Source organism: Ammodytes marinus (genome assembly GCF_949987685.1).
Source record: "Ammodytes marinus genome assembly, chromosome: 4".
Classification (NCBI taxonomy): Eukaryota; Metazoa; Chordata; class Actinopteri; order Uranoscopiformes; family Ammodytidae; genus Ammodytes; species Ammodytes marinus.
In genome coordinates, this window is record NC_137233.1 from 20080155 (window position 1) to 20107999 (window position 27845).

At 39.9% G+C, this 27845-nt stretch overlaps 1 protein-coding gene across 1 annotated transcript in view; it reads right to left on the reverse strand.

The window, feature by feature from the left end:
* Positions 1 to 941: 941 nt before the first annotated feature.
* Positions 942 to 27845, reverse strand: part of LOC307249724 (copine-9-like) — a gene marked incomplete at both ends in the record, with an annotated part of 148692 nt that continues 121788 nt past the window's right edge. The window contains 9 exon segments of the mRNA XM_080026575.1: positions 942 to 949; positions 3588 to 3669; positions 3671 to 3826; positions 4718 to 4791; positions 10020 to 10077; positions 10707 to 10809; positions 15504 to 15631; positions 25051 to 25232; positions 26646 to 26692. Coding sequence (XP_079882701.1) covers positions 942 to 949; positions 3588 to 3669; positions 3671 to 3826; positions 4718 to 4791; positions 10020 to 10077; positions 10707 to 10809; positions 15504 to 15631; positions 25051 to 25232; positions 26646 to 26692 — 838 coding nt within the window.

Below are 27845 nucleotides of genomic sequence, written 5' to 3' on the forward strand. Positions count from 1 at the left end.
AATTAAAAAAAAATCACTGATGAATTACTTCATCACAGTCAGATATATATATTACAAAATTTGATGACTATCTTTGATATGTGCTAATTTGTATATTTCTGCTGTGCTGTACCAATGCAAGTATAGGCCTACTGTATACCATCAGTATCAATAAAGGAATACAAAACAAACTTCTGCAAACTGATTATAATATTGGCCAACTTTATATGACACACCTTTTTTACTTTCTCTTTTGGTGCAGGCTTAAGTATTTCAATTAAAGTATAATAAATATAACCATGGTAAACAGACAGTGGGTTAAGTTTTCCTCTGCAAATTGCAAAGAGCAGGCCTATGACCTATCACACACACTTAAAATCTTTGCAACATAGTTTCCATTAAAGGTGGAGTCAGCTATTCTGGAGAACGCTTGTTGACTAAATCACTGTTTGTCAAAATCAGTGAATCTCTCCTCACGATCTGCTATTTGTCCGTACTGTTGAAAATAAATCTGGTGTTCATACACAGCAATAGGCTCTGTTGACGAGTATTTAAACCTATAGGGGCCTCAGATAGTAACATGCCTTTTTAGAGAGCCTATAGGCTATGTATTAACAATGGATTTGTTTTCAGCGCACACACAGGTAGCTGTTCATGAGGAGAGGTTCACTGACTTTGACAAAAAGCGATTTTGACAAGAAGCATTCTCCAGAATTGCTGACTCCACCTTTGATCCCGCAAGTAGGCTTAAAGCAGAAAAGTGTGATATGGTGTGACTTCTCAGACTGCCCTCCCTTCAACCAGAAGACACAATGCTCCACCCTTCATGTTCTTTCATACACACAACATAGCCAATTAATTACTGCCAGAATAGTAACAGACTACACTGATATAAGCTCAGTCTGGACATTAATATTTAATATTGTTCTTTATTTGTTTTCTAAGCAAAAGCTAGAAAACGTTCACAACCCTATAACACAAAATTGAGACATTTAAAGTATCAGAGAGCAACAAAATGGAAAGAAGGAAGTCTGTTCACAAAAGGTTCTGTACATCACATTATAGGTGTATTTACATATGAACTACATGTAGGCTGCTCTGACCACACTAGACTGGGGTGAAGCAGTGAGCAGTAGGCTATATTCTTTGACAGTGTAATTAACTAATACCACACACTGTATGGAAAGCTCAACATGCTTCATACAAAAATATCCAGTAAGTTATGTGACTTTGGGTCGTTGTACTTTTCGGTCGTAACACACACATGCATGCATGTTTCAAACACTGTGGGACACAGTTCTGTTCTACTATTTATGTATCTCCTATATATATATTTTTTTAGTGTTAACACATTGGCAGTTCCTTCAAGTATATACTGTACACAATAACAGTATAAATGCACAGAACACAAGTAAACACATGTAGGAATGTTGTTTGAAGTCATTTTCAGTTCTGAATAACGAAAGATATACACATTGTCGGAACATGTACAATCATTGGCAGCATATCAGCCAACGTAAAGCATGCAAAATCACACATTTCTTCTTGTTTTGGTCATATAAAAATAGAATCCTCCCTCGCACATACTTGTAGGATTATGACAGAAATAAGGCCACATATCCATTTCCTTTATTGACAGAATATGACGCATTCTTTGTAAAGAGACAAATCCAGATGTAGCCATTCATTGTCGTTATTGTTGGCTCTCAAGATTTCCCCCAACCTTCCACTGTAGTGATGCCTTCAGGTACAACCATTCCTCTTGTTCATTTAGCCTACAACAAACCTCCACACATGCTCAGTATGTTTTTAGTGGGGAAAAAGAGAGCACAACTTATCACAGTAAAACAAAACGGGGGTTTTCTATACAAGGACTTACTCACTTTGAATCATTCTTTCACACAGCAAAAGCCCAGACAAATTAAATCACAGAAAAAGGATAAAGGTTGAAAATAGGACATTCATTGCAAATCAGCCTGTTTATACAGCAGCTGAGGAGTCCTGAATGTAAGCCATATATCAACACTGATGAGGGAAGCCTGTGCATACATTTCCAAAAGTAGTCGGCACATGGCAACTCCCTGGAAACAGTCTGAGATATCATACCTCATTCTCCACTTCACTCTTTTTCTTGGTGTTTTCTGCACAGTCAAAAAATAAGGAATGGAGCAAAAATTGGCCCTCATGGTGTAGCGGTTAGAGAGCTGCCCATAGAGGCTCCTCTGTCCTCTTCACAGCAGACCCGGGTTCGAATCCAGCCCGGGTCGTTCTCTGCATGTAGTTCCCCTCTCTGCCCCATATCAACTCTGTCTCAGAAAAACTGTCTAATAAAGCATTAAACATTTTTTTTAAAGCAAAGTCAAGGTGAACCCAATGCTTTTACACGTCCTCTGCTACATATGAAGTACTCTGGCCCATGAAATGTGCACTACCGAACGACCAGTCCTTTTCAATTTGAAACTTGCAAATGCGACAGGCAGCTTGACAAGTAGAGTTAGCCACCTTATGAATGATTCATCCCGAATGACAGCCAACCCCCCGAGCTGAGAGTTACAATTGAGAGGACGCAGCAGTACACAAACAGACACGGTTATGTTCAGCTTTGCAACCCGGGGCTGAACCAACTTGTACATCCTCATATAGTGTTCAATTCTAGGGTTGCTGGAATGCATGGATATGCATATAAAAAAATTAGAATATCATGGAAAAGTTCACATTTTTATCCCCCGTGATTTAATTCAACAAGTGAAACTTTCACATATTCTCATTATGCATTAAAGGGAAATACTTCAAGCCTTTGATCTAATTTTAATCGCCTCCATGCCATATCACATTGATGCATTATTTTGTGCAAAAGGAACCCTGACCAAGTATTTGAGTGGATGAATGAAAACACTTTTCAGAAGGTTGACATTTCTGTATTATAAATCCTTTTTTGGGATGGGTCTTATGTAACATTCTGATATTTTGAGATACTGGACTTTTAATTTCTACAAACTGTACACTAAAATGAAAGGAAAGAAAATGCTTAAAATGTTTAAATGTATATGTTATGCATCTAGAATATATGAACGTTTCACTTGTTGAATTAAATTATGAAGAAAAAAAACTTTTCCATGGTATTCAGATTTTTCAGATGCACGTTTATTTCCTGCAGTCCTTGCCAGCACATGTCCAAGTGGTGTTAGTTTAGACTTTCAGACGTGTATATAGACCAGTTAAAAAAAAATCTTACATAAAACAGATTCAAATGTCATGTTCAGCATATATTTTCATGAAGCAATAAATAACAACTGTGGTGCTGCCAAGCCATTCAAATGCCCTGAGAATAAATCAACAAGGGAAGGACACCGGCGTCATTGCTGTCTTTTACTTTCACCACTTGATAGAAATGAATGGCCTGGCTACTTCATGTATCACTCTATTACACGGGCTGCTCGTGGTGTAGTGGTTAGAGAGCCCCCCCATAGAGGCTCAGTCCTCATACACACACACACACACACACACACACACTCACACACACACACACACACACACACACACACACACACACTTGATTGGTCTTGATTGATCTTATCTCCACTTGCTTAAATCTCCAACCACCATACATGCTCTGCTGGCTGCCCTGGATTCAAGCGTGCACATTGCTGTCATTGGTTTCAGTGGTGGTGGTGGACATGGCGAGTGGGTCAGAGGAGGCGGGCAGCGGGGGCCGAGGCTCCAACCCCCGGCCCTTCATGTAGGACAGCAGCTGGTCGGGGATCTCTGCCAGGACGTCCTTAGCCAGCCGGGCCATGCTCAACACCTGGTTACCTGACCGGTCAATGTAGTCCCGGAAAGGAACAAACTGGTAAAAGGGGGAAAAAATTATATTTGTCCAAAGTTTTTACAAAACAGATTTTGGATGTACATAATTTTTATTTTATAAATCGAAAAATACAATGTACAGGTCATAAAAATGCATTTTTGGTATGTTTTTAAGAACTGATTTGTATCATAAATCAGACAACAAAATAGACACATCCTTCTGCAATAACCCTATTCTTAGTGCAAAGAATGCTAATGGCCATTAAAGATTGTTGTATAGGAGAACTATACAGACGCAATACAAGGTTTAGTAAAATAAAAATAAATAAAAACATTGGAATCTTATTGGGTGTTTGAAACTTTTTCACCATATATTCATTGAAACTTTCTGCACAATAGCTCCCCATTGCGTATTTGTTGCCCTTGACTCTCAGAAAGCCAGTCCATCACTGGCTCCTAGTCTTTACAGTATGGCAGGCTAGCAAGTAAGATTCTAAATTTGCCTTCATTTGACCAAATATTGTAGTAATTCAAGAAACTCAAGGAAAATACCCCCATCATTTAGGAAAAAAATGTGTTGATGAACGCCTAAATCTGCTGGAAAATAAATAGTTTATCTTTCAAACCAATTCAACCCAAATAATATTCCAATAGGATCAGAACACAATTCAAAAAAGTTGATTTAGCTTTCCATTCAGCCTATGGCCCTTGGTTTTGTGGCTACAGCTAACAGCCCCATAACGTTAAGTCCTGTTGTCATCCAGACTAGTTTGTCCTGATTGCCATTGTCAAACATGTCTGTTTTTGGTACAGGTTGAAAATTAACAAAATCAACTTCTTGCAGATTTTTTGCTGACCGCCCTGGTAAAAACATCAAATCAGTGACTGGAGTCAGGGTCAAAGTGAAGGGTGAAGGTGGACTATACTTTACCTGGACAATGTCTCTCTCAGCACAGCGCCCCTTGGAGGACACTCTGACCACATCCCCATCCAGCTCCTCCATAGCTGCACACAACACACACACAACATTCAACTCGTAGGTAGAATAAACTGTCCATCCTACATGATGCTGAACAAATTAGACACACTGCTATTTATTTTTTAAGATAATATTTAGGCATTTTCCATGCTTTATTGACGGTGTGGAGAAACAGAGATGAAATGAGACAGAGAGTGGGAATGACATGTAGAGAAGGACCCTGGCTGGATTCGAACCCGTGGTCTGCTGCTTCTGAGGACTGAGCCTCTATGGGGGGAACGCTCTTACCACTACACCATGAGCGCCCCCTGATGCGATTTATATGGCAGTTTCTAGGAAGAAGTAAGAACTGTGGTGCTGCCAAGCCATCAGTCCAACAGATCAAGTTTTACAAGTATCAGGCTAATTGTTCTGCATTGTATTGAACGTTAATTTGATGTGTCTAAAGACTCCCAAAGTACTGTATGAGAAATAACACATTTCTAAAAACCTATTCTAAAAACCCTAGTCAGATCTATCTTCCCTTATGATGTCATAAGGAAATCATACCTCCACCTGTGATAAGCACACTGCCAGATACCCCTAAATCTAAGTAGCAGTTAAGATTCAGGGCCAATCAGAGCAGACTGGGCTTTAGGGAAGGCGGGGCTTAAATAGACAGGCTTTAAAATGAAGCGTGTCAGACAAAGGCTGAAAATAGGAGACTCAGCAATGGCACTTTGAGAAATATAAAAGGATTTTTTCACACTACATCATGAAAACAGTTTTCAGTATGAAACCCAAATCACAATTTAGAACCCGAAAATAAACACGTGACCTTTAAAATGTGTAACTGTCTGAGAGACATTTTTGTTGATATTTTATTGTGAAAATTATAAGTATGTAAAAGGTAACTTTATTTTGAAAATCGGACTGTTCAGGATGTGATGGGTCACATGACCGGTTTAGTCATTTACATGTTATAGGATGCAAGCTAGCATACCTGCAGAGAGACTCATGCCTACAAAAAGTAACGCACAGCTACAAACTATTATTCTGCACGGTTCGAGAGGCGCACACGGTAACTTTAAGTTTAATTGGAATTTCAGTTGTTTCCACATTTGAGAGGTATTTGTGCGCACTTGTATTGTATGTTTACATGCAATTTGTGTCTTTGTTTTTACTTGTAGTTTTCACGGTGTCTGATAAGGAGAAGAGAGAAAATAAACCTTTCAAAGACAGCTGTATGAATCGTGGCCTTTATTTCGTCGGACAATCAATCAATTTTTACTAGTATTGCTCTCCTGGGATGTGAGCTGTGTGGCAAGTATTGTGCAATTACAGAAAAATTAGTTTGTTACGAAATGATTTCCTCTATGTGTAACAGCCTCCTACTCTCCAGAGGCACGATAAGAGGCTGTTTCGTTTGTGCCAATCTGTTTGTGTTATCTTTAGTAAGTCAACCACAGAGCAAACTTCCCACAAATCTGTATGCGACCCCTTTGATGAAACACAGACGATAGACATGATGGTCTGTATCATGAACTTCTTTTTTATATTGAAGCCTTTGAAGACCCTGAAATGTAACAACGAACCAAAATCTAATTTGAAAAATGTAATAAAAGCCAAAATGTGATAACTGGTTGATAATGTAACAAAAAGCTGAGCCCAAAACATAATAACTTTTTGCACAAAATGTAGAAACTTGTTAGCCTGGAAATCCAGACCCAAATCTAGAACGATAGGGTCTGGCCACGATCAATATACCTTCCCAACTCAAGGGGCGGCACCATTGCCAAGCAATTGGATAGCACTACGACCAATCAAAGCAATGACCAAGGCGAAGTATTAAGCCCTGTTCTTTTAGCGAACAGCGGGGTTAACTGGTAAATTAAACTTTTGCCGTGGTTGGGTCAGCAACAGAAAATTCTTCTTTCTTGCTAATTTTTTAAGATTTGAGTGCCGTCTTCCAAATTGTTAAATGTCGAGGCCAAAGCGGTTTCAAACTCAAACAACGTATCCGCAGCCATCCGTGGTTGTTCACCATCACAATTTTGATGTCATCATCTGGTTATGTCCGCCCCAGAGCCCATTTTCTTATATTACTTTTCAGGTGGTTGTTACATTTCGGGCCCTTACAAGCCTCAACACGGTTTCCATCATGTTGCAAACTATTGCCAGAGGGAATAGGAGTGCAGAGCCAGCTGCTGAAAAGCCATGCAACAGTCCTTTGGGACTAACAAAGAGATGAGACCAAAGACAGGTTCCTGCTCCTTCTGCACCACATATGTCTGTCCCTGCTGCTCTCTGAACGGAGGAAGACACAAGAAGTGACTCTATAACACAACCTCATTATGCTTATGTAGGTCAAGGGAAGCGAGGGTAGAGTTCCTGACTGGAAAGACATTTTGGTTTGAGAAAATGTTAGAGAAAATCAATTGGTAACACTTGTAAGGGTACATTAATTAACTGAACGTTAATGCTTAGTTAATGCTTAGTAAGCATTAACTAACCATTAACTAACCATTAATAACTGCTTAGTTAATGCTTTATTAGAATGAAATAAGCATTAACTAACTGATATGCTTAGTAAATGGTTAACTAAGCATTAGTTAACTAAGCATAGTTCATGCTTAACTAACCATTAATAACTAAACATTAACAGTAATTTAATACTTAATTAGCATTACCTATGCATAAACCTAGCATTAATAGCGTTAAGTAAGTATTAACTATCAGTTAATGAATGTACCCTTATTGTTAAGTGTTACCAATCAATTTATTTTGTAAGTCTGACAGAAACTGGACATTTGCAATACATGTTAGTCTGACAAGAATCTTACTCAATAGAATTTCTCATAGTTAAGCAAACACATCCAGATAATGTGGTTGGGAGTCGAGCTACTTGTATACAGTAAATGGAACTGGAACAAGCCTAGACGCTCTTAGCATACTCCAGAGTATCCCACCTAGGACTTTGACCCGGAAGCTGAATCGCATTCAATGCTAACAGAATAACAACTAGGGACGAAGAAGAATGCTATGTGTGTACAGCACGTATGAAATGTACAGAGCTATAAAGTTTCCCATATACCAAAGAGACAAAATGGTAACAGTCTTTACATTGCTAACCATTAGCCACTTGCTCAGCTAATGGCCTGTGAAGTAATAGATAACCAGAAAAGGGTCCAACATTACCAAGTTGAAAGTGGCTGCAAGGGGGCATATAGCCATCTGTCGCAGCAGAGTTGGACATATTTCTGTCAATAAATCCATTCCCCTCCTGTTGCGGATGGGGACAAGGACAGTAGTCCAATTATATGGCATAATCAAACTATAACCATAGTTTGACTTAAAGGCATATACTAAGCGATCTCCAGCGAATGCTTGGCCAACGTTTGTTCATGTTTATACTAACCACATTCATATTTGATGCTCAGAGCGATTGGCAGGCCCGTTCCCCGAACATCAATCCTTGACGTTCTGGCCGCGGTTAGAATAAACATGTCCAGCTGCTGGCTCTGAGCCAGGCTTTTATAGATCGCCGTGAGCGGAGCCGCTGCTGTGAGTAAACACACAACGCTTTTTCAGCCTGCACTCACAACTGACAGGTAGCGGATGGTGAGGAGATATAAGCTGATTTTGACAGAAGTCTTGTGGATTAAGTCGCTTAGTATGCCTTTACCGGGGAAATGTACTGAATATGTGGCAAGGAGGGATTCTTTTGCTATTTGAATAAATGAAGGGTGCTGGGGGACTGATTGTGATGAGACTGGTGAGGCTCCACATAACATGGAGATAGCAGATTGTGTCACAGGGAGCGATGGGGAGGAATCATTCCCCATGCCTGGGTCCTGAGAGGGAACGCTGGGTAAGAGAAACCAGATGGACCAGGAGAGGACGGACAGAGCCATGAGAGGAGAGGGATTGAAGGAGGGTTCAGGTGTGTGAGGGGGTCACTTATGTGACCTCAATAAGACCAAGTGTGTGTGTGTGTGTGTGTGTGTGTGTGTGTGTGTGTGTGTGTGCATGTGCGTGCGTGTGTGTGTGTGTGTGTGCTTGTGTGTTTATGTGTGATGAATACATTTTGAGCAATTGCTTTTTTTATTTCTGTTGCAAGCAACGTGTCTGCTTTTGAAACCCTCCAAGCATCACAGAGTACAAAAACAAGCACACATCAAGGAGGGATGGTATGTGTGTTGAGTGACAGGACCTGCTAAGTGTTTTGCAGGGTTTTGCTCGACTAGCACTGATTTACAGGCCAACAAGAGGAGTATAAAAGATGAGCACTTAAGCTAGTGCTCTTGTCACTTTCATTTCCCAGAGTCTCTCTTTATATATGCTGGATTTGCCTGATTCCAGTGAAACCAACCTCTACCCACACAGTCACACAGTGTTCAAATGGCAGACTGAGGTAGATGAAGCTATAAATAAGTTCACCCCACATGAAAAATCCCACTCGCTAACTCTCCACACCACTAGGAGCTTTTCCTCCCTCCGAGTTCCATAATTTCCGCTAATTAATCATTTTCCATTGCACACACACACACACACACACACACACACACACACACACACACACACACACACACACACACACACACACACACACACACACACACACACACACAGATTCAACCTCTGAGCCCTATGCACTTCATAATGGGTTCCAATGAGGGCTTTCTATTCTTTCTGCTAGAATAACTTCCCTAAAAGTACCATTCTTCATCTGACGATTTAACTCAAACCATTTCTCCCCCAAGTAACTTTTTCACTTGCATTTCAAAACTGATGGTAAGAACATGAACTTTTGTTTTAATTGAGCTGTTCAGTATAGCAGACTGAACTCAACATTTCATTAAAATCACTTTCTTATTTTCACAGAATGACCCTGAAAAAAACTAACAGTAATTTCAGCTGCCAGATCCTATTTAATATACTTTGGACATGAATCATTTCTTTGTGGAAACAAATTCTGAGGTAGCAGCAAAAAGGTACAATTAAGTATGATTATTTAAAAATGTATTCAGAGATTTCTTGTGAAAAACAAACAAACGTTTCTGTTCACATTCAGTGTTACCAAACACATTAAGCGTATGCCTGAGCTTCAACAAATGTCTCCAGTGCATTTTGTCCTTCCTGATAAAACTAAGTGCATCAATGTTTGCTAGCTTACAATCTTTTTTCGCTCACATGCAAACACACACACATGCACACACACGGACACACACGCACTCACACACGCATACACACACACACACAAACACACACTTACCGTCAAACTCAGCGGGGCCTACTCCTACTATGATGATAGACATGGGCAACGAGGCCGCCTGTGGATAGAACAGCAGGCGTGTGAGCCAAACTGCCGTTTCACACCCAAAAACACACACTTTGCATAACATGCTTCAATATACAGTATACATGCTTAAGTACTCTTGGCTGCAATAAGAATACAATTATGTAAAGCCTATTATTATTATTATTATTATTATTATTATTATTATTATTATTATTATTATTATTATTATTATTATTATTATTATTATTATTATTATTATTATTATTATTATTATTATTATATAGGCTTTAACACACACACACACACACACACACACACACACAAACACACACTTTATAATTATAATCATTATTGTTATTATTATGCATAAACATGTTACCAATCTCAGCTATAAATATGTCCCTTATATTCTGTTCTCTCTTTTGGTTTAGCTTCCCAGAAAAAGATTTAGGATGTCCCAATTCATGCATATATGCATATAATGCAGAATGCAAAAAATACCAGGATGCCCTAATAAATCCAAAAGCCTTTTACAATATGGAAACCAGCATGCTTTAGTCTGTAGTATAGTAAAAAGATTGTGTGTGTGTGTGTGTGTGTGTGTGTGTGTGTGTGTGTGTGTGTGTGTGTGTGTGTGTGTGTGTGTGTGTGTGTACTCACATTGACCACTGACTCTTTGGTCTGATCCATATCTGAGATGACGCCGTCTGTGATCATCAGCAACACAAAGTACTGGGAGCCGTCAGTCACTTCTGCAGCAAAGCTAATGTCATAGCACAAACACGCACGCAAGAACAGACACACACACACAGACACACGCACAAGCACCCGCACCCGCACACACACATATGCACGCACACACACATACACACACGCGCACAAACACGTACGCACGCACACACAAACACACATGCACGCAAGAACATACACACAAACACACACAAACACAAGGACACGCATGCACGCAAGAACACACGCATGCACGCAAGAACACACACATGCACACACACAGACACACACGCACAAGCACACACACATACAGAAGCACACACACACACACATACACACACACATGAGAGAGATAATAAGGAGTAAATACAAAGTGAACAGAAATGTGTGTGTAAATAGTTCACGATACAAAGCAATAATTCTAATGTGGTGATACAAAGCCTTGATGATTTTTGCTCATTTGTTTGATTTAAATTGCTGCACAAACATTTCCTCTGGACTAATCAAGTAGTGATCTCATTCAATTGTGTAGCTTGTAAATATCCTGAATGCAAATATATCACCTCCCAATTCAATCAGAGCACAGATCATTTATATCAGCGCTTCAATATAATGCATGCCAGGCTGTGTAGGTAATCAGATGGTTTGTGCGTGTGTGCGGGTGTGTTTGTGTGTGTGTGTGTGTGTGTGTGTGTGTGTGTGTGTGTGACAGGTAATGCAATGATCGCAGCAGGGAGGATGAAGACCTGCTGACTGACTCACTCTTTGATTGGTTCACTCTCTCAGTCTGTCCTGAGGCAAGTGCAAGTAAAATGGCAACCTGTCTCTCTCTCTCTCTCTCTCTGCCTGTCTTCCTGTCTGCTAGATTCCTCTGTCTGTCCCCCTGTCTCTACATCCATCCCTGATATTTTCTCTGTGTTCCAAATCGCATACTCTTTCATTTTTACTATTCTACATACAACAGCCGATCACACAAGGTTTGTAGTAAGCATGGAGTAGGCACACAATCAGGACATACTTTTACTTATTTATTTCCTCACAACATCGCACGTTGATCTTGCCTATATTTCTTATTTATCCGTCTTATAGCTGGTTGTTTTCACATGGAGGCTCAGTCGATGTGATGTAACTGGACTGTGGGTTAAACTGCAAAAAGCATGCTGATCTCAACACTGAAAATCCCAACTGGATGTAATAGGCATCCAGGTATTTTTAAGCATGCTGTATCCGACCAAATGTTTTGGGACAGCCTAAATCCTTTTCTACCATAATAAATAGCAGGAAGTATGGGGATTAGAACGCAGGGTGAGCCTCTGCAGAATAAGGGGAAAGTGTGCCAACATGTGAAACCGGGGAACAAATTGTGCTGTTTACTCTCAATCTAAAGTCTGAAATAAACTGCAGTCATGGTCCCAGTTACACCAATTATCCTGGAGCATTTACCTTTTTTCTGCCATGCAGCCTTTCTCTTTATATCGGAGTGGAATATTTAAGTTAACAATTTACATACATAATTACAGAACACATGTATAAAACCTGTTTAATTGGTTCTCCATATCCTTGTATGTGTTCCAAAACCTGTGTTGTGTTAATATGCATCTGGCACTGGGATGTTCAGCTCTCAAGGTAACCTAGAGACAGTGGAACACTAGATGAGTGTGTCAGTGATGAACAAATAAAAATATTTAATTTTCTAGGCTTACTGGAAAGAAATACAAATCTAGAATCAACATAGCAACAGGTGCGACTGGGGAGGATGGAGGGAGATTGCTAATGTGAGGCTGTAGAATAATGTATTAAAGCAATCATTTTCTTACTCAAACTGAACTGCAAAGAAGAACATTCCAACTTTAGTTCCACATTGACCTCTGAGGTTTATGACATGTCTCATACAAAAAACTAATGCTGGACCGGCCATCTGATCTGGGGCATTATGAGTTCTCCCTATGGGCCTTTTATTTTAAAATATACATATTTAAAATAAAAATAAAAGTCCCCCGCTTGGATAAAAATAACCAAGTGATGTGTGTGGCTCTAGAAAATGGGCTGCTGGCATGCCGCATGGGTATTACATCTGTCAGCCTCTTTGTCCCAATCTAATTACTTTTGGTCCAGCCTGTGTCCCCTCCCCCTCCCCCCATCACTTTATATCCGTTAAGTGGTGACATTTGGATGAACAGTGGACTGGAGCAAAATGGACAAACAAAAAGAGAGAAAAACTAAACTAAAAGGGGTGCTGAAAATACAACAGAGAAAAGATTAAGGTCCCTTGAGGCTGAAGCAGACAAATGTTTTCAAATAACAAATGATTCATTTTGCACCAATAGCAGTCAATCGTCAGCATAGAGAGCAGCCCCTTGAGCCTATAGCCAGGGTTCGACATAACGTATAGCCCGATGGCCCGGGGCCAGTAAAATCATATGCAGGGCAAGTTGATTGGCCAGTCACTGGCCCGGGCGGGACAGTGACTGGCCAATCACAGTTCAGTATCTTTTTGTAGACTACATCATGGTTCATTGAAATGCGCGTTGAGAGTCGGAATGAAAGCAGTGTTTATTTAAGACTCAATATAATAAACCTAATATAAAATATATTTTTTAATGAAAGGCCAGTGGACAAACGATGCGTGGGCGTTTTGACAGGCGGAGCAACAAGCGGGTGCACTCTCGCTCCGTTGGCAGAGCTGCCTACCGTCAGCCTGCGAGTCGACAAATCAATCGACTTAATCTGCCCCCTTTCTTTCTTCCCACAGCAGAGGTTGAGGTGCAGAAAATGATAACTGCGCTTTTCCTTTAGCTGCCGCCGTAATGTTACAGTATTTGCATCCAAGCCCCAATGGTAAAACAAATGAGAGGCGTTATTTAAACGCTGTGAATGCGTCTCCGGTGATTGTGTCGGTTGTAGACAGAAACGAACGGAGGGACTCGGCTCACTGTACAGTTCCTATAGTCGCGCAGTTTGGCACTGTGTTTTCAGGCTCGAGACATTCAATCAGATCGCGGAAGTCTTTCCCATTGAAATCGCTAACGGGGAGAATATCCCCGGTTATTATTTTAGCCACAAACCACAGTTCATCTGCGCGGCGGCTCACTCGCTGGCGAGATCACACGGTGAAACGCTGCTGTGATCGGACGAAGGCATTGTGTGTTTCTAAGGTGATTTAACCTCATAGTCTTAGACGAGCGTTTAACGTAGCCTATGCTGCATATTTTGCACTGCATTGTTTTTTATCAATAGTTTGAAAAAATGGTCCCGACCCACACCGGACTCTTATGTGAAGCTGACACTTCATGGAGAAGTGACACTCCTGCAGCGCGCTCACGACCAGACGTGAACCGTACACGGTGAAATCTCCCATAAAAAAACTGCATAACCCACTGATTTTCGGATTTCTATTCTATTTTTAAAGTCAACTTGAGCGCAAGTGGAAAACCGGTCATTCGGTCGACACATTCACATCCCTAATGCATATAGAGAAAGTAATAAAAACAGCCTACCACACCACAAAGAATGATCAGACCTTCATCTCTTATTTTTTTTTTATGTTTGAACATGACTTCTGCAGGTGAACTATTCATTAAACTGCCCAAATTCAAGAATAAAAACAACCATCAAACTACTGGACTTTAAAATACTGGCCGACTCTTTTAACATACTTTCAGTTGTAGGCTTCTAATTCAATATGTTTGCCTGGTTTTATATTATGTGTATGAGCAATATCAACATTTCATATAGGCTAATTAACTAAAAGAAAATAGATATTCCCTTTAGATCTGGTTATCTTTCTTTATTTTTCTAATACAGGTATTATAATTATTGACACTAAATTATGAAGAAAAAAAAAGTGTGTGCAGGGCCAGTGAAAATATACAAGGGGCCAGTAAAACTCGGATCCACTGGCCCGGCGGGCCAGTAGGAAAAAAAAGTTATGTTGAACCCTGCTATAGCAATACCAGTTTAAATGTTAGTGAATGTTTCCAAGCTGATGCTGTAAGACAGAGGACAATAGGGACACCATCAGCAAGGTCTAGGTTTGGCTAGCTGGCATTTGAGCTATATCTGGTGACTTTTGTTGAAACATGTTCAACAGTGAGAGCCTGAATGGGATTGGACTTTTTTTTTTAAAGGTGTGGAAAACCTTTGAAATGTTGAACTCATTGTCATGCATGAATGGTTATAATTGTTCATACTTGCCGTTAACAAATTAGAGATACGCCACCAATGTAAATATATCCTTATACTAACATTATATTGAAATTATACTTTTTTATTTAAATATATAATATTATGATTATAAATTAGTGTATAGTAACAACTCATTCAGGTTGAGCATAGTCGATCTGCAGTAAACAGTTTGAGCTGGAACCTCCCTCATTATGGGAGACCTCCACACTATCTCTCATAAATCCTTCTCTGTGATCCTTTGATAGATTGCACTTGACAAACTTGATAGATCTCAAGAATACACACAATGCATTTGGAGGATGCGAACAGATTTTTTTGTGGGTTTATCGGAAAAATCCAGTTACATGAAGGTATATGTTTGCAATTGTATGTGAATGCATTTTGAATGTATATGAGTACGTGTGTGTTTGTGGGTGTATGTGAGTGCAAATGTGTGTGCATGATTATGTGACCTATATAGTACACATTTGTACAGAATAGTGTGTGTGCACTAAGTGTGTCTCTTTCCATAAATGAGTGTGAGTGTGTGTTTGTATCTCTAACCGAGCCGCCTGGTTGATGACTGGAGCAAAGTTGGTTGGGCCATACAGCTGAACAGTCCGCAGGCTCTGGAAGTAAGCCTCTAGCACACCATCGATGCCCACACAGTTTGGGTTTTCTGGATTTGAGTTCTGCAAGAGAAAGTAAAACTTAGGCCCTGTTCTCACGGTGAAAACGTGACAGTTTTCCCGTTTTTGTTTTTTTTAAAAACCCCGTTCAGACACAATTTATCTGACATCTTCACCCGTACACATGTTTTCAGAGGAAACGGGACGAAATCGATGTAGTAAGCATGCCAGGCCAGCAGTTGGCGGTACAAGGTAGTAGTAAATAGCATTTCCGGTGCATCCGGTGTCGGCTGTAGGAATTTAATAAAAAGGCGCGCCTGCGCAAGAACGATTCTTTTTCTCAGCTCTGTGAAAAACAACAACAAACATGGCAATCGTGCCAGTCTAAGTATGTGGACATTTTGGCGTCCTTTTTGGCGCAGTATCCAGCAACAGCACAGCGAATACAGCTCGGTGATCCGCCATTGTTGTTGTTGTTTTCCAACTGGCGCACATGGACCTACAAAGACGGTGCATGTCCATTTATCTCCAAACGCAATGCGCATGTGTGAGGGTGGAGCCGTGGCATCAGCGTTACCAGGGGAAATGGTTTCGGTGTTTACAAGAAACCAAAACCGTTGTGTTTTCCAAAAAATCCTCCCTGGGAGGTGATCTCAAAAACTTGCGGTTTCATGCCTGCGTTTGCTGTTTACATGTACATGATATAGTGCAACCGCGGAAATTTTTTCCGCGTTTGCACCGTTTCGTGTTGCCGTGAGAACAGGGCCTTAGTCTGTGAGAAAACATTGAACATATTGGAAGAAAAACAATGATGAGAAAAGGTGTCCCTTAGTCTGATTGTAATTTAGACATAAGACTCTGAACACATGCATTTATCAATACACATTATACATTTAGTGTGTATTCACCTCTGACAGCTAACACCATTCTCTTACACGGAATCACATACAGTGCTGCTTTTATATGAAATAAAAGATGTTTGTTTATCAATTCAACATTTTTCTTTCCTGGGACTCAGCAGAGCTAGCAAGGTGCCAGTTTACAGAGACTAGGACGTGTGTTGACACTGGATTTTTTTTCTCAGTGCACAGACAGTACGGACAGGTAGTGGATCGTGAGGAGATATTCACAGATTTTTGACAAAGTGATTTTGATAACAAGCATTTTCCAGGATCACTGACTTCACCTTTAATCAGTGTCCATAACCTTCATGAAACACAATTTGATCGCATGTCCCCGTGAAGGAGAGGCCACTTCAAGGTACACTGACTCTTCATTTGCTGCAGACGTGAACCATTTAACAACTTGAATATGTTCCATTCTATCAATATATACTGCTGATTACTTATTTATTCAGACCTTTGCATGAATCAAGGATGTGTCTAAAAAGATTGAGCATTTGCAGAATACCAACTTCATATTCTGAAGTCTACATTTCAATATCTTAGATAAGCCATATAATGAGGCAAGATAGTACAACTTCCTACATTTGATGAACTTCAGGATTGCTGGATGTGCTTTGAGCAGTTTCCAAATAATAGAAGACTAATTAGAGTTGACACAGCACCAGGATTTGTCACGCTCAGGTGAACTCTAATTGGGAAAGTTGATGGAGCGGCCGCACACATGGAGAAGTTTAAAGTTCTATAAAGTGATGGATCCAGACAAGCCAGATGCCGACGCTCTCGTCCACAACCACTCACTTCTGACTGGGAGGGAACCCGGAGGATCATGGGAAATTTCACCAACCTAGTTTCAGGTCAGAGGAATCAAATAACTTCTACAGTCCACTAGATTAAAAAAGGCCTGAGGGGTGTTCATTGAAATGTGTATCCCAATATGAAATGATCATCATCTTAAAAAACACAGCCTTGGAAACATAAGAATTGTTCATGTTCTTCCACCCACTCTCCTTCTTATTTCCTCTACATTGACTGTCCAGGGACCCGGTCATTTGCAATCAAAGGATAGATCATTGTTTATTTCATATTTCTGCTTTGCTAACTGTTATTGTTGCTAGGGTGGTAGGATGGCCCTGAGTAAAGAGGGGCCGACAAGTAACCATGAGGTCGCTTGTTTGATCCCCTGCACGGGACAGGAGGTTGTTAATAGTAAAACTACTGGTTGCTGGTTTTACATCTACGGTGCCCACCATTTCTACCATTGTGTCCTTGAACAAGGCACTTAACCCCAAAACTGCTCCAAGTGTGGTGACTTTAGAGGGGATATGCGAAAAGACAAATTTCAATAAAGTGACCTATCCTCTTAGCTGACTATGCTACATCATCAAAATGTCTGTTTGCTGTCTGTATGTCTGCAGTTGTTCCTCCATTACCATCTCCCACATCATCAAACAGATGAACTTCTCTTCTCACTACGTGCAGCAGCGTGAATCACAGTGTTTTTTTCCTCCCACCTGATAGTCCTTTCCTCTGGCTCAGTCAGCCACTGCATAGGACTACTCCATAATGCCTACTGCCTACTGTGTGCTTTATGTAACCCACAAGCTGTTTTTACATGAGGTCAGTATAGGTGATATAATGACCCAAATTAGTACGGTGCTGATATTGTAATTGTTACTACATTAGCTTTGATTTTAATCTATGTATTAGTATTATTACTACTAACAGACCACATAAAGCACATACCGTACTTTTCGGCCTACAAGCCGCGACTTTTTCCCCGTTTTTCGACCCTGTTATTACACAGCACAGTATACAGGTCCTTCTCATATAATTAGCATATTGTGATAAAGTTGATTATTTTCCATAATGTAATGATAATAATTGAACTTTCATATATTTTAGATTCATTGCACACCAACTGAAATATTTCAGGTCTTTTGTTGTTTTAATACTGATGATTTTGGCATACAGCTCATGAAAACCCCAAATTCATATCTCAAAAAATTAGCATATCATGAAAAGGTACTCTAAACAAGCTCTTAACCTAATCATCTGAATCAACTAATTAACTCTAAACACCTGCAAAAGATTCCTGAGGCTTTTAAAAACTCCCAGCCTGGTTCATTACTCAAAACCGCAATCATGGGTAAGACTGCCGACCTGACTGCTGTCCAGAAGGCCATCATTGACACCCTCAAGCAAGAGGGTAAGACACAGAAAGAAATTTCTGAGCGAATAGGCTGTTCCCAGAGTGCTGTATCAAGGCACCTCAGTGGGAAGTCTGTGGGAAGGAAAAAGTGTGGCAGAAAACGCTGCACAACCAGAAGAGGTGACCGGACCCTGAGGAGGATTGTGGAGAAGGGCCGATTCCAGACCTTGGAGGACCTGCGGAAGCAGTGGACTGAGTCTGGAGTAGAAACATCCAGAGCCACCGTGCACAGGCGTGTGCAGGAAATGGGCTACAGGTGCCGCATTCCCCAGGTCAAGCCACTTTTGAACCAGAAACAGCGGCAGAAGCGCCTGAACTGGGCTACAGAGAAGCAGCACTGGACTGTTGCTCAGTGGTCCAAAGCACTTTTTTCGGATGAAAGCAAATTTTGCATGTCATTCGGAAATCAAGGTGCCAGAGTCTGGAGGAAGACTGGGGAAAAGGAAATGCCAAAATGCCTGAAGTCCAGTGTCAAGTACCCACAGTCAGTGATGGTCTGGGGTGCCATGTCAGCTGCTGGTGTTGGTCCACTGTGTTTTATCAAAGGCAGGGTCAATGCAGCTAGCTATCAGGAGATTTTGGAGCACTTCATGCTTCCATCTGCTGAAAAGCTTTATGGAGATGAAGATTTCATTTTTCAACAAGACCTGGCACCTGCTCACAGTGCCAAAACCACTGGTAAATGGTTTACTGACCATGGTATTACTGTGCTCAATTGGCCTGCCAACTCTCCTGACCTGAACCCCATAGAGAATCTGTGGGATATTGTGAAGAGGAAGTTGAGAGACACCAGACCCAACACTGTGGATGAGCTTAAGGCCGCTATCGAAGCATCCTGGGCCTCCATAACACCTCAGCAGTGCCACAGGCTGATTGCCTCCATGCCACGCCGCATTGAAGCAGTCATTTCTGCGAAAGGATTCCCGACCAAGTATTGAGTGCATAACTGAACATAATTATTTGAAGGTTGACTTTTTTGTATTAAAAACACTTTTCTTTTATTGGTTGGATGAAATATGCAAATTTTTTGAGATAGGGATTTTTGGTTTTTCTTTATTTTTTTTGCCAAAATCATCAATATTAAAACAATAAAAGGCTTGAACTACTTCAGTTGTGTGTAATGAATCTAAAATATATGAAAGTCTAATGTTTATCAGTACATTACAGAAAATATTGAACTTTATCACAATATGCTAATTATATGAGAAGGACCTGTATATTCTGTAGCTACTGGGGATGGGCGTTAGTAATCGAGTACTCGAGTACTCCTCGTTTCAAATGATCTCGATTGGTGGATGAGGAAAATCGTTTTTTAGTTTTTTTTTGTGTTTTTAGCCTTTAGGCCGGCCGGCGGGCCGCCCCTATTTTAAAATGTTATATACGTGTACAAAACGGCACAAAACGGATATAAAGTTTAACAAAATTAAATATTTTGATCCAAGTTAAATAAACTAAGCGTTGTGTCAAACAGAAACCGCAAATAACTGCCACCTCCGTGCAGCGCAGCCAGTGTGTGGTCTCCACAGCACCGCGGAGCTGAATGCGGTGCTGGAAAACTTGGAAAGTCATGTGAAGAAGCCAGGCTGACTTCGGGCACATTCGAGCAAACGACATTTAAGAAGCCTTTATTATGGAATATAGGATTGAGATTCAAAAGCCGACGGTGTAACGTTCCGTTAACGAGGAATTAGTCGCGGTAATTAGTCACGGACAGGAGTGAGCATTACGCGGTTGGATACTAGCCTACTACTTCTACTGCTTTGGTGAGTTATTTAGCCTATCTATGTGTTTAAATTGTAGGACAATAATTGTATTGTATTTGCTGCCCTTCTTATTTTAAATGTCTATTTTGAATGTTATCCAACTACAGCCCATGCTTTTTTTCTCTCTCTTTTTTCTCTCTCCACCGCAGACCTAGACCTACTCGATCGGTTTAAATTGTGGCCCGCTTATTTAATTACTTTCAGTTAGGAAAATGTGTTTTAAACTTGTGGAAAATAAATCCTTAATATCATATGGCAACTGTGACTGTTTGACATAAGCATTGAGCGCTTTATTGCGGTCAACCGTTGTTCTGTAGACAGATGCGTTGCGTCCTAAAAATAGAAAAAAGTTTAACGAGGAATCGATTGATCCTCGAGGAATGCAAGCGATCACACGAGTAGCGAAAACACTCGTGCCCATCCCTAATAGCTACTATTGCACAAAATGGTAACACTTACGTACGTTATGCAAATATGCAACTTGTTTGTTGAAATGTGGGAGCTTCCTCAAGCAGCCATCTCTTTCCCGACAATCCCCTCTGTGCACGAACTCTTACATATGGTAATTAAACATTATAACACCTGCGGTTTATTGTCCAGTGCGGCATATAGTACGGAAAGTACGGTACATGTATGAAAATACACTCAGAATGCACAGAATGGTTTTTTGACGTTGTGAGCACTACGCCAACTTGCAGCAAGTAGCCGTTGGGAGTGTTGCTGTGATATTGGAACCCAGTGGAATCTCTGTTATCTTGACAGGCCCCACAACATAAAATAATTTTGCAATTGTGTTGAAATCGTTACAGTTTAAACAGGCTCTAAGACTGAGCTTGGGGAGGCTCCTTCCTAAGCATATCTGGGCAGCTCATTTTGGGTCACCCTCCAATCAATAAGGGCCGTCCAATGGAAATCTGGAAAGCCATTGCAACCAATGAGAAACTTTTTAGCCTCCACACACACACACACACACACACACACACACACACACACACACACACACACACACACACACACACACACACACACACACACACACACACACACACACACTCTCTCTCCCTACCGACGTGCCAGCATTACCACACAAATTAACTCCTACTCATGTCCACCCACCCACTGCCCTGCAGGGTTATATCCACTAGTTGTTTGTCATTACAGGGAAATTGATAGCCACTTTACTATTCAGCCTCATAAAATACATTAAATATTCATTTGATAGATGATTCCTAATTCAATTAATAACTTCAACCAAATGGTCATAGAAGCCTGAAGAATTTGGAGTTTTGTGTATGGTTGATGCAGAATATATTTTCAGATTAAGTCACTTTGTTCATCTAAAAAAATATTATCAATTATTATTATTAATGAATATTAATTCTAATATTTACTCTCCTATTAGCTCTATTATTTTTTCCACCCACTCCAACAGAAAATGATCCACCATGTCAAACCAGCAAGTTGTCTGTCTAATATTTGGTGATGGTGTATCACAGCATTTTTTCTTAAAGTGACGTTCTGATCCATCTTTCATTAAAATAAAATAACTATATATATATATATATATATATATATATTTTATTGTATGAAGTTATTTGTTTTCTAATGTTCAACAATAAACATTGGTCACACACAATATTGGATGGTGGCACAGTTGGACACAATATACAGTTTTTTGCTCTACCCTGCTTTTTGCCTTGACTGTGATAGAATGCATTTCGAGTGAGACTTGAAGAAAGTCTAAAATAGAAATGGGATACACGCTTCAGCGGCCAGCGAGAGCTCACATCTGACCAATGGACATTTCACATCATGCTAGTGTTTAGTTAGAGCAGACACAAGTCAGCTACATGTTGGAAACAGATTATAAGATGACATTTCTGGAAGCAGACAGTTCAAATCATAAAAGGTAACACTTTACTATAAGGGTACATTAATTAACTGATAGTTAATGCTTATATATGCTTAATGAGCCTTAACTAAGCATCTACTAACCGTTAATAACTGCTTACTTTATGATTAACTAAGCATTAGTATAGTATAGTAGATTTTATTTGACATGGACATGACAATATCATTGGACGAACCAGATGCATTGTTTTCAGTGTATTCGCATAAATGCTTTTTTCAACACATTAGTTAACATGCATTGATAATGTTTTACCAATAATTAACTAACTGTAAATAACTAAGCATTAACAGTCAGTAAATGCTTAATAATCATTTACTACTCATTAACTAACTGTTTATATAATTTTCTTAGCATTAACTAACTGTTATTTATATATTATATTTGGGGCGACTGTGGCTCAGTTGGTAGAGCGGGTCGGCCGATGATCAAAGGGTTGGAGGTTCGATCCCCGCCCTGCCACCTGTGTCATAGTTGTTGTGTCCTTGGGCAAGACACTTCACCCACCTTGCCTCGTGTGAATGTCGATAGTTAGCCTGCTATCAGTGTAAATGTGTGTGTGTGAATGGTAACGTGTAAATGGGAACAGGTCTCCCTTGCAAAAGAGTCTTCGGACTCAATGGGATTTACCTGTATAAATAAAGGTTAAAAAAAAAAAAAAAAAAAAAAGATTAATGTATCCTTATTGTAAGGTGTTACCAAAGACTCTTAGGTAGTCTTTTCCACTAAAATCAGTGCTTTTTACATCAATATTTACACTCAGTCTGCACATATTGAAAATTTTCAATTTCTCAGTTTATATTGCACACATTGTAAATAACGTTCTTCATATTTCATATTTGGTTTTGCCTTACCTTTTGCTAAAACTTATTAACTGAATATATTGCTCTTTTATAATTTTTTACTTATTGCACCGTGGCTCGGAGAGAAACATATTTTGCTCTTCCTCTGTATGTCTGGCAACATATCTAATTAATATAATAAAAAATAATATATGAAAGGGTCAAAATAAAAGACAATATATATAGCTGCTGTTTGCTGGGAGTTCCAGGAATACACACACCCTGCTATGAATATAGCTCCACTGCATTGTGGGTCAGCCTCTTTAGGCAAATGCTAAGGGAGCTGGTGTATGTTTGAGGTGGTCGGAGGGGCCCGTAGGCGCTGAATGGCAGCCAAGCTTCCGTCAGTCTGCCCCAGGGCAGCTGTGGCTACTACCGTAGTTTACCACCACCAGTATGACTGTGTGTGAATGAATAGAACCTGGATCCCAAGCCCCATCAACTTTACATTTTCCTTTTGTTTGTTTACTGTTGTGCTCTTATGAAAAGCGCTTTGAGTGCGAGAAAAGCGCTATATAAATTAAATATAGGGGAAGGTGGGGTGATTTGTGCATTTTGGAAGATGCAAAACCCCTTGTTTCTAGAAAACCGTGGAAGAAATTGGAAATGTGACCACATATTTAAGAAGAGCCATCCATTTGACTCATCCTGTAAAGAAGGGAGACACAAGGAATAAGATATAAGCACATTTAAGCTCAAAAAACTGTGTTTTGCCTTTCAAAGTAAAATTTCCATGATCAAGGTTTTTTGATTATTGTGTCTGAACAATTATAGACACGTTTGAAAACATTTGACACATGTTTAGTGCTTTGGTATGCTACACTTTGAGTCTATATAGTTAGCACAATGTCAGCCCTAAATTGCTGCATCATGCCTATTATCCAAAATTCTGGGGATGGGGTGATTTGTGCGCAAGGGCCTGGGTGAGTTATAAGTAAGTAAGTAAGTAAAATGTATTTATAAAAGCACATTTATGACAGTTTGCACTGTCCAAAGTGCTGTACATAGTGCATTCAGTAGGTAAACAATGAAGGTACAATAACAACAACCAAAATAAAAGACGTAAAGCCCATACATCCACATAAACACAGATAGTAGTGCAGAGGTGAGATAGTTAATGGGGAGGAAACACCAGGGTGTACATATGGGTTTTGAGCCTTGATTTAAAGGCAGAAATGTAGGGGGAATCACATTTGTCAGGTGGCAGTTGGTTCCACAAGCACGGAGCAACTAGTGCAAAGTACATTTCTGAGAGTTGTGCCAGTGGCATGGGTGTATACGCTGGTCACCAAAAGAAAGTGATTGTCTACAGTAGCTCAGAAGAGAGTGACATCTCAATTCCACTTAACGACACCACTGATGAGAGTTCAGATGGCCAGAAAGATGATGATGGTGACTTTGTCATTGTGACACAATGACGCACAAATCACCCCACTACGTGGGGTGATTTGTGCGTCAAGACAACTTTTTTTCCGAAAGCTATATTTCTTAAACAGTTTATTCCAGATCCAAAGTTTTTATTGCCAGGGATGCACAACATCCTGAAATATATGTACATATTTGAGTTGGAGACATAACTGTCAAGGCCTCACTTTAAAATCACTTTGAGTAAAAAGTTGCACAAATCACCCCACCTTCCCCTATTATTATTATTATTATTATTATTATTATTATTATTATTATTATTATTATTATTATTATTATTATTATTAACACATTGCAGAAATTGACAATACAGTTGACTTGACCTGGAAAAACAGAAGTACCTTTTTTAGTGAATATCTCAAAATGTCCTGCACTTATACCATAAGACCACTCTACCTATAACTCTCTAGCTCTCTGCGTGTCTCCTACCAGTGGGAATGCGTGGGAGATCTTGCCGTCTGGAGGAAGTTTAGCTCCAAAGCCGTACGCCGGGAAGAGTTTGTCACTGTCGTAGTCCTGGATGATCTCCCCCACCGCCTTCAGGGCCATGGCGTACGCATTCATCTGGTATGGGCTCATGTAGTGCAGGGAGGTGGGCTGGGATGAGTTACCTGGAGAGAGACACGCACCAACACACACAACCACATCAAATCAGGCTGTACTACTTATGGAGCACTTTTCATACACAAAAAAGGTAACGAAAAGTGCCTCACAAAGGGTCTATGAGGGCCCTAAAAAAAACGCTATTTTCAAATATATTATCAATTATTAAAAGAAAGAAGTAGAAAAAAACAGTCATATCAATAGATAGATAAATAAAAGGGAAAAAGAGCTAAGTTAAAATAATTCAATCAAACGCTTATGTGAATCAGATCAAATAGAATTAAATTAAAAGCCAAATTAAAGAAGGTAGGTCTTGATTTTGCCGTCCTCATAACACACAGAGCAAGGGCTTCTCATACTACACAAGGATTGAAGAGGCATGCAGGGAAGGTTAAGGTATTAAGTACTTTTTTAAGAGAATCAAGACATACAAAGCCTTCACCCAATTATGGTAAATGTACTAAAGCCGTGTCAGAACACATATAAGTCGACATTTAATATGTTTTACTTTTTCCAGACACACCATGACCTTTGTGCTAAAACTTTGACGGAAAAGTCAGAGATATAATCATAATAATGTATTGTAATTATGTATTTCACTAAAACTAACTGCAAATAAGGGTAGAGGATAGATGTGCCGTCATTGAGCTAAGCTCTCCAGCTAATGTTAGCTCTCCAGTGTTTGGGAAATGTGCTGTCCGCTGAACTGTTTGATTTGAATTAAATGCTTTTTATTCACAATGTTTTGGAAGCAGTGTTGAGTCCATTGATTCTGTGTGAAAGATTGACTACGGTGAAAGACATATGTATTGAAAGACATATCTGTTGATATAACGGGCTTTAAAGATGGTTGTAAAGGAGAAATATACAGACGCAAACAGACAAGGCATAGTCAAATAAACAGCTTTTGCATGTTGGATCTTTGATCTACACTAGTGTGAAAGAAGACATGTTATGGAAGCAAAATAGCCCAAAATTTAAAAGGATTGACCAGTGCTTGAAAAAACAATGTTTTTTTGCCCGCAGTGTCTCGCCTTAAAAGAAAAGCGAAAAATCCAGGTCTAGACATTCAATGGCTTCACCATAGACACTCAGTGCGGTTAAATGCGGACTCATACTCGGGTAAATAAATGAATAAGACCTCAACAGAACTTTGTAAAATGCATGTTAACACCTTTATCCAATCTACTCAGCTTTCCGCTATATATTGTGCATTATGAACTTTAAATACATATTTAACATTGTGGGCTATGTATATTACCACTGGCAGAGCAGATTGATGGACTGACCATTTTTGTAAGAAAACGAGTACAACATAACAAATCATTTGTCAATGATATATTGATTTTAAACATTTCTAAGAAAATCGGTCTCATGCACAGTATAATATATTATTAAATATATTAGGAAAGAGGACTGACCATTGGATGCTGTGAAGTCTATGGCCACAGTGAAATTGAGTTGTGTCCTGGTGGGAGATAGAGGAACATCAGTATCATTCAACACACAGAGATGTTTAGGACTGTGTCAGCATGAGCAGTCCAGGCTGGACTGAGAAAGTCATCCATAGCTCACTGCTGTTACTTATCTAAGAACAGGGCAGCACAAATCTGCACCATGATTTAAACAGTATATGGGCAGTCTGTAATCAAAGCTGAAGTCATGCTCAGTCAGTGGATTTCCATGGGACAACTGGATTGGATTATCACATATACCAAATAATTTGCCACTCGAACGGACCGCGTCACTTGTCTGAGTATACATGGCCTTGCAAATATCCGATAAATGTCCGGTGCATGGCTGTCTCCACTCTGCTAGGTGGCGCTGTAGCCCTTTCAACAAGTGGTTATAGAGCCACGTCTGGTGCCCTTCCGGAAACATCTCCTTCCACTTCCTTGTGAAATCCCCAGCAGGGATTCTCGAGCAGGCGCAGAACGCAAACTCCGTTATGCGATATCAGATCCGTGTATACATGCAGGTAGAATGCAGACTATGAACGAGTTATCTAGGTGTTCTTATCCGACTTCGCTTGTCCGTTAATGTTCCGATTTGTGTGCGAAGTAGACCGGATAAAGGTTTTTACATGCATTTTACAAGTCCTGTTGAAGTCTTATTCGTTTATATACCCGATTATGAGTCTGCATGTAAACGCAGTGTGTCCCATAATCTGACTTAAGTCAAGGCTCCATAAATTAACGTTCAGTGCACTGAAACAAATAGGGGGGGAAAGCTGACCGTTTCTAATTTTATGAATGAAGAAATACTATGCAAAAATGCGTTTGTCTTGCTTTTAAGAAGAGAATGTAACATAAATCAGACAATGTACACCAACATATCAGTTGTCAAAATCAGTTGTCAAACCTTCTGATAGTGCTAAGATCGATTGTGTATTGAAAGACATATCTGTTGATATAACGGGCTTTAAAGATGGTTGTAAAGGAGAAATATACACAAACAGACAAGGCATAGTCAAATAAACAGCTTTTGCATGTTGGATCTTTGATCTACACTAGTGTGAAAGAAGACATGTTATGGAAGCAAAATAGCCCAAAATTTTAAAGGATTGACCAGTGCTTGAAAAAACAATGTTTTTTTGCCCGCAGTGTCTCGCCTTAAAAGAA